The 7,884-nt window shown below is 49.0% G+C and overlaps 2 protein-coding genes across 2 annotated transcripts in view; both read right to left on the bottom strand.

The window, feature by feature from the left end:
- Nucleotides 1-14: 14 nt before the first annotated feature.
- On the bottom strand, nt 15-4,446 carry EMH_0040300 (Patched family domain containing protein, putative; the record flags this gene model as incomplete). The annotated part of the gene is made up of 6 exons (XM_013495496.1): nt 15-200; nt 552-653; nt 855-1,289; nt 1,576-1,914; nt 2,132-2,318; nt 2,591-4,446. The coding sequence occupies 6 exons, from the start codon at nt 4,444-4,446 to the stop codon at nt 15-17; spliced, it is 3,105 nt and encodes a 1,034-aa protein (XP_013350950.1).
- Nucleotides 4,447-7,368: 2,922 nt separating this feature from the next.
- EMH_0040310 (uncharacterized protein) overlaps nt 7,369-7,884 on the bottom strand; it is a gene marked incomplete at both ends in the record, with an annotated part of 2,212 nt that continues 1,696 nt past the window's right edge. The window contains 2 exons of the mRNA XM_013495497.1: nt 7,369-7,543; nt 7,743-7,882. Coding sequence (XP_013350951.1) covers nt 7,369-7,543; nt 7,743-7,882 — 315 coding nt within the window. The remainder of the gene's footprint in view (nt 7,544-7,742; nt 7,883-7,884) is intronic.

The raw sequence follows: 7,884 nt of genomic DNA on the forward strand, positions 1-7,884 counted from the left end.
TTTTGTGAAGGGTTCTATGTTGCTGGCGAATATGAAAAAAAATTTTTAGAATGCTGCTGGGGTGTCGCAGTGTTGACGTGCCTTTGGTCGCGAGTCTTCCCTAGACAGTGGGTGAAGCAGTGACACATGTGAGCTGAGTAGTCCACTGCAAATCCAATTGAAATGACCAGCGCAATCGTCGACACCATGTGTAGCTTCACCTACGCAGAGCCGTAGACACAGTATACACAAATACTGTATATGAAAACGCTTATTTTGTATGCACTACACATTATACTTGCAAATCCTGATGGTGACAAGGCGATCATAATACCTCGTTTCCGATGTTTGCCTATCTGGACATCGCTTTCTTATTGGTCTCAATGGCGCTGCGTGCTGATGAGGGGTAGCAACACCAGCAGCAACCCCAGCAGCAGCCGCAACAGGAGATGAAAAGTCAAAGAACATAAGGACGCGCACTAGTGCGTTCTCTACTCTTTCCCGTAGCGGCCAGCCAGTCAACTCGTGTTGAACCTTCTTCTACTAATTTTACTGTTGTATACTCGACTTACGTGCCAGAAATACATGAAGCCGAAGAGCGCCAAGTCGATGAGGCAAATCATCAGAATCACAAGAAGACCTGCGCTGAGCTCTGGAATAAGAATAAATGCCACCTAACCACCAAATACACAAACAGAAAGCAAGGCCTCTGCAGGTAGAGACTGAATGCACCTACATCTCAATAGAAGATGCTTGATTCGGATGTAAAAATACCAGAGACTACACACAAGAGCATAATCCCTGCTGCTTGCTGCCTGTTGAGAGCTTGCATCCACAGCTTATGCGTTCAAGTAAAAGCCTTGGCCGTCGCTCACCAGCAACATTGCCACCCCTGCAGACAACATGTTGATGAGGACGGAGCTAAGGATGCCCAGATCACTCTCATAGAACACCATCATGTAGGTATAGGACGCAATCTTGAGGGGCGCAATGGGTACATTTTTCAACATTTCGAGATCTCGCTGCATTTGCAGTTGCTCGTAGAGGACGTCTGGGTCGTTTGAGAGTTCTTGCTGTTCCATCTCCTTTAGCATGCTGTCTAACTGTGCCTTCGGATCTATCATTGCATCACAGTCGTGTCTAAGCTGTTGCATCCAGAAGGCCCTCTGCTCCGATCGAGCCATGTACTTTGGTAGCAAGCGCATGCGGTATGTCTTCAACTCAGATCCACTCCACACAAAGTCAAGAGCAAACTGACGATAGGGAGATCCCGCCTGCATAAGCTGGTAGTACAGAGTGTCCAGGAAAATCTGCAAACGTGCATCATACGCAGACACCAGATTGTACGCATTCGTATTTCCTTGCCACCTAGGGTTTATTCAACTCGTCAATACAGTGAAGAAGGATTTGTTGTGCGTGCCGCGCAATGCTAGGATTCATGCAACAGCATGAGATCCCGCTTGCCTGCTTGTCTCCTTGACGCAGCTTTGGTCCTATTTCCGGGTCATCGAGCATTGCTAACAACGGGTTGATGAGCCGAGAGGTGGAGGGCCGCGAGGCAATGCGGTGATGCGCTAAACGCAGAGCCGCTTGTACTTCGGGTTTCCACCACTGCGGCGTTTGGGGTTGCTGCTGCTTTTGCTCGTGCGTCTCTGCATTGTTGTACCCCCTGGCAAGGAACTCATCCGGGTTCAACAAATCTACATCAACAGCCCGATCTTGCGGTGTCTGTTCAGAAGCAGAAGGAGGAGTGGGCAGAAAGAATATATCCGTTGGCTGGTCGAATTTGTTGAAATACTCCGCGTACACCTCGTCGAAACGCCTCATGTACGACGTCACAGGAGCAAGTTCAGATATTTCAAGACCCAACTCCAGCTTAGAAAAACCGAAAATGCTAACGGCAGCAATAGTGAGGAAAATCACCAGCACTGCAATCTGCACGCACAGCAGCAGAACCCAGCAGACAACTATCAGCCTCTTAGCCGTATTCTTGAATATGCTTTTGGCAGCAGCACCTCCTCCGTCCAACGGTCTTTTCTTGCTGCTGGTGTTTCTGCTGCGAAACGTTTCGCCCAGATAGTTTGCCAGTGCAGCAGGCAAGCAGGGCCAGCCAAATCAATTGTTTTGCTTCTGCCTTTATTTCAATATTCACCTTAACAGGCTTCTTCATCAAGAATGGCCCATAGTAACACAGGAAAAATGTCCTCCATCGACGCCCTACCGACCCCCGAGGCTCGTCGTAGAGTGCATGCCTCGCCAGCTGTGGGTTCAGGCCTCGGACAGTTGTCTTCAGAACTACCTCTGAGCCCTTATGCTTCACACCTAAGTGCTGGGAGGCTCTGCGCGCCAAGCATACAGATGCCCCGGAAACTCAGCATAAAACAGAGGCGGTGCTCGAGCCTCTCCTAGTATAGTGCATAGCCGATTGTGTGCAGCACTGTCATAGCTCAAGACTGATGTTTTCTACGCAGTCTGCGTTGAACAGCACAACGCCATTGTCACTTATAAGCCCTAGCAGCAGGACAGCACAAGTGGGCGGTCGACGCGCTATTGGTGTCTGCATGTTAGGAACAATACACAGCAAGGGAAAATGATGTTTTTAAGCCCTTACGCGTATGTGAAGAACCTCTGAATGGAGGCGGCAACTCGGGAATAGATGGGCTTCTGTGCTGCAGACGCTTCTGGGTGTTGACCCTCTAGCTTCCTCCGTTCGCGTTCTTCTTTTCTCATTCGTTTTCGCAGTTCCTGTTCTTCAAAGAAGACATTTACTCGGTAGGCGACGATTTCCTCCTGCGAAACTGACTTTAACACGTTGTGCACGTGCAGTTCAGCGGGGCCCATATGTTGTTTTTCTTCTTCCAGTTTCTGGTGGAGCTGCGATGTGGTTGGGAGACAGAAAGGGGATATTCGGAAGTAGAACTCTCGCTTTGCATCGAGGCAGAGGACGGGAAAGAAGAAGGTCAAAACAAAGATGTAGCCCAGCAGCAGTGCCATTGCACTGTACACGCAGAAGTTCCGAATCGAAAGGTATGTGCTGAAGGAGCCTACACCAAAAGAGATAAGATTTGTAAGAGTAGTGATCGTGATGCCTAAACCCGACGACTTGAGGGTGTCAATGCACCGTTGTTCTGGATCATGTGTGGTGTATCCCATGCAATATGCATTCAGCAACACAAACACATCATCCACGCCGATACCAAGCACTAAAAAAGGACAGATAAGCACAGTAGGCACCATAGCCACCTTCATGTAGCACACAATCCCCATTCCGGCTCCGAGCCCCATGAATGCAGCAAAGAACCCCATTAGCGAGCTGAACAGCTTGGAGCGGTAGAGGTCGCATGAGAAGTTGAGGGCTGTGGAGTAACTAGCGAGGAGAAAGAAGGTGAAGACCACGTAAACTACATCCTTAGACTCCGCAGTAGAAGCTTTCAGCTCGTCGTCTCGAGACCGAAACGCCTGGAAATGCGCCCGAAGACTCCCCAGAGTCTGGTTCGCCTTGAGGACCTGAATGAGCAGCCGCTCCCACGTGGCGTTTCTCTCTTCATGCATGGGTCGCCCGTCGGCGTCATAGTGTAACATTAACGCGCTAGCAGAGGTGATGCACTCAATAGACCCAAGAACAAATGCGTCTTCAGGAGTAGGGAGTTCTTTAATGGCTGAGGGAGGCAGCAGCCTCTCAGCCACTGCTCGTGGCATTCGCCTCTCGCACGCCTCCTTTGTGAATCCTCCTAAATAGTACTCTGGGATAAACGCGACCTGCTGCACATTGAAAGCTGTGCCCCCGAAGAGCCACACCTCCGGCTCGCCCTGCACTAGCCCCGCTGCTTTGTAGTCTGCTAAGCCGAAGGAAAGGATGGATTCAGCAGAACAGCCGCCCAGGGCGTTTCGCAGGCAGACGTCTTCAAAAGTGAGGAAAGCGGATTCATCTGTCACGCTGTGCTGCCCCGGGGCCAGTGGCTCCGAACCCTCTTGACTGTTCTTGCTGACGTTAGAGATGACGTCAGGAGAACGCGGGATGACCAGCTTTCTCCCCATCTCAGGGTCGGTGTCTTTGCCTTGAATGATGGCGTCAATGCGCCGCACCTCCTCCAGGTGCTGCCACGTGAGAATGTTTGTGCCTTTCACTTTGTGCGTAAGGATCACCACACTTTTCCTTCCGTGGACATCGCCAAACAGGTTCTCATGTAACACTCCATCGTCTCTAGCTCGAGAGAAAGGCAGTGTATAGAGCCGCTCGGCGCCATCGATCCAAATGGGGGTAGGCGGAAGCAGCCCCGATGAAAGAACGAGGCATGCGACTAAAGATCCGCAAATTATCTTTAACGGATGACGGAAACAGAGGCCGCCCCACCAAGCAAAGCCATCACCTATAGACTCAACAACCCCGTGCTTCTGGCTAAGGAGTTCCCCACAGAATCGCCAAAATGCCAGCAGCCCCCTCCACACCCGAGCCCGCACAGTCATTTTCCTTAGTGAAAAAAATAGAAGCGATTAAGCAAGATGTTCGGCAGTAACAGCCTTTTGTCCTGGTTGAGTTTAAACACAAGAAGTCAATTCGAGGTGGCAACAAACCAGCGACCACCTTCGTTGAAGGTCTGAGACCCTTCCCCTAACCAGCAAACTCTTATGAACCTCGGAAAGGGGTGATTTCAGATCCGGTTGCTACCGTATAATGAGGAGGAAACTGAAATTCATCGCGAGGCAGCACCAGTTCGACGGTGTGTATGCCGCTGCTATTTGCTACTGCTCTAGCCTTCGCCCAAGGAAACACTTCCTGGGCCTCTGTTGCTACTCCAGCGCAGCAGGGGATGCTGTTGCAGCTGGTTTATGTTCAATGTGACGGTTCTGTTGCGGCCTTTGCTGCTCCCCATGAGCGGTGGGTATTTGTTTACTCCGTCAATGGTGAGGAAGTGGGAAGCGGAAGAACCCTCCCCTTTGCCCCATTACATGCACTGCTCTCCGCTGAAATGGATTCCGTAGATGAAAAATAAAGCTTTATTCACAGGTAAAATGCAAACTAGGACGGGGGAATTTACAATAAACTTGAATGGTCTAAGTTCTAAATGCTCGCTGCCGACAGCGGACGGCCGAGACGGGGGAAACCGCTTCTCTTGGAGCTTCTTCTTCTCTGGAACTCCTTATAAAGCAACAAAAAAAGAAATATTCCTGGGTTTTCCTGGGGAAACTGTCGTTTTTCTGCCTAAGATGGGAAAGGGTGGTGACCTGCAAGGAAACCCCACAGGGGAGGAGAAATCTCGGCCAAAGACCACAAGAGGTCCTTTGAATCCCCTTTACGCGTCTACTCTAACAACATTAAAATCAAAACTTCCTTCAAAACATATTTCAATCGACCAAAGCCCTACAACCTCCCCCCGAGCATCTTCAATAGTCTATGGGCGCGACGCGCCGGACCGTCGCAGCCGACAACGGCCGCCACTGGCCCAGCCCCCTTCTGAATCTTCTTTTTTTGTGGTTTCATGCAGCTTTTTACATTTGATTAATCAAAACCAATGCATATAAATCAGAAACTTGCTAATACCACGGTAGACAACGGCAGTTTCAGAGTCGCTGAATGAATAGACTGGCCGCTAGCGGTATCTCGTCCAAGTCCCGAAAACTCGCGGAGGCAAGCTGCGAAGGTTTTCCTCATATATTTCACTGAAACCACTACAATAATTCTCTTCACGATTCATCGGATATCCGAATATGACAAATTGAATCTAACGCGGGGTTCAGCAGGGTTACGGCTCCTGGCTTTGGCAATACTATAAGAGGGGTTGAAACGTAAAAAATGTTAAATTCGTGCTTCATATTTATGGGCAATCAAGCTGAGTTGTCTGTTGGTATGTTTGTGGTTCCCCTACTTGTGTCTCATGACGCTTAGCTGAATCCGTGAGACAAACTCGCGTTTCACAAGTTATTTCAGGCGAAATTTGTGAGCGGATCTGCTGCAGCCGAATCAAATAAACACGGAGGAAATATATCTCCTACAATTTCATGAGACAGGCTGCTTGTGGTCTATACGTGCAGCGTGTATCCTGCAGATGATGAAAGCGACATATGCATCTTTTAACGCTTTCACCACACCCCTGCGCCCCCACTTTTGTTCGAGTTGAATTGCCCCAAATGAATCTCCCAATAGCCAAACAGGAGAAAGCTCTTGTCCGTATTTTGGGAGAAACCTGGTGTGCAGCTTATGGCGTCAATATGCACGAAAGGAATTGAACCCCAGCAAGCAAGTGAATACTAGAAGCTGGCGCGCTGCAGCAGGCGCCTAATTTCGTCTGTTTTCCCTTTCATAAACTGTCCCATCATTCTGCCTTTCTTGTTCAAATTTGGTTTCATAAAGCATTCATTTTTTTTTTACATAAATTTCGCGCTACTTGCACTCCGGCGTACTGCTAGCAGCTGCACACGGGCACGCCGCAGTCAACAGGGTAAGAAAGCATATGCTTTTTTTTTTCCTCATATGGGTTTTTTTAAATTTCTTCAAGCCATGCCATGAATTTCTAAGGTTTCAACAAACGGGTTGAGTTCAAACTGCCTAAATGGTGATGTTCAATCAATTGTGTTTTTTTTGTTTCCTTTGCTACGCTACAGATGGCCAACCGTGTTTCTGGTTTCTGGTTATGTGTTGAATATTTCTGCTCCTTTACTACTTTAAGTAACGCTAACGCCTGAGACAGGCAGAAGGGTTTAGGGTTACGCTACGGTTGCAGCGAGGTTCACTCATCGCTTACAATATATTCACGCTGCGCGTCACAGGCGAAACATGCCAAAGATAAAACTAACTCAAAATTACATTTGTAAAACAAAAAGAGAATGTCGGTCTGCCTGCTAGCGCCCCAGCTGCATAGGCTGAGGTGCCCGCTAGATATACCGGGAGTACTTCAGTTCCCCTGCATTTCTACTGTGTATTTGTTCCTCGAACGCTATATATATATATATATATATATATATATATATATATATATATATATATATATATATATATATATAGAGAGAGAGAGAGAGAGAGAGAGAGAGAGAGAGTAGCAACAGCTTCCCTATGCGCTTCACTCACTGTGACGCCGTTTCTATTTTGAATCCCTCAAGTCCCATTTGCCGCTTTCGTTTTTATTTCAGTTTACGCAGCTCTACCCTCTCCCTGTGTAGATATATGACGGCGTCCGCATGCAGAAACGCATGCAAACAAAGCCCCAAACGAAACCAGCCAGCTGCAGCACTGCACCGCTCTACAGCCCGAGCAGTCAACCGTGGCTGCCAGCAGCAATCAACTGCAGCAGCAGGTTTATCTACATTTTCGTAGCATTCAACTTACTGCTGCTGCTGCTGCTGCTGCTGCTGCTGCTGAGAGAAGGGTCGTTCACAAGCGTCAACTGCTCGCTATTCACACTTTCGCAATTTCTCTCTTAGTCTGCTCGCTTGGAGTTGTTTTCGTTTTTTCCGTTTTTGCCTGTTTGCCTCTCGTGCCTGCTGCTTTCGCTGCTGCTGCAGCAGCAGCTGCTGCTCCTGGTGCTGTTGCTGCTGCACTTCAACTACACTGGAGTCGTCGTCGCTGCTGCCGTCGACACAAATGACAGCAGGAGAAAATTTACCAGAGGCTTCCACAGAAGCAGCTGTACGTACACCGCAAGTTGCTGCCCCTCTACCACCTGCTGCTTTGGCTGAGCCACCAGCAGCAGCAACGCGTAGGGGGAGATGCTGCGGGCTGCTGCTGGGAGAAGAAGCAAAAGAAAAAGAAGAAATTTCTTTCTGACGAGTGTTGCCTTTCCGTGAAGTCTTTTGTTTCTTTCTTCCTTCTTTGTGTTTCTTCTTCTTCTCCCGCTCCCGCTGCTGCTGCTGCTGCTGCTGCTGCTGCTGTTTTCTTAGCCACGGGAATTTCTGCAGCCCGGTTGGCTC

Source organism: Eimeria mitis, genomic scaffold (genome assembly GCF_000499745.2).
Source record: "Eimeria mitis Houghton genomic scaffold, Emh_scaff1602, whole genome shotgun sequence".
Classification (NCBI taxonomy): domain Eukaryota; phylum Apicomplexa; class Conoidasida; order Eucoccidiorida; family Eimeriidae; genus Eimeria; species Eimeria mitis.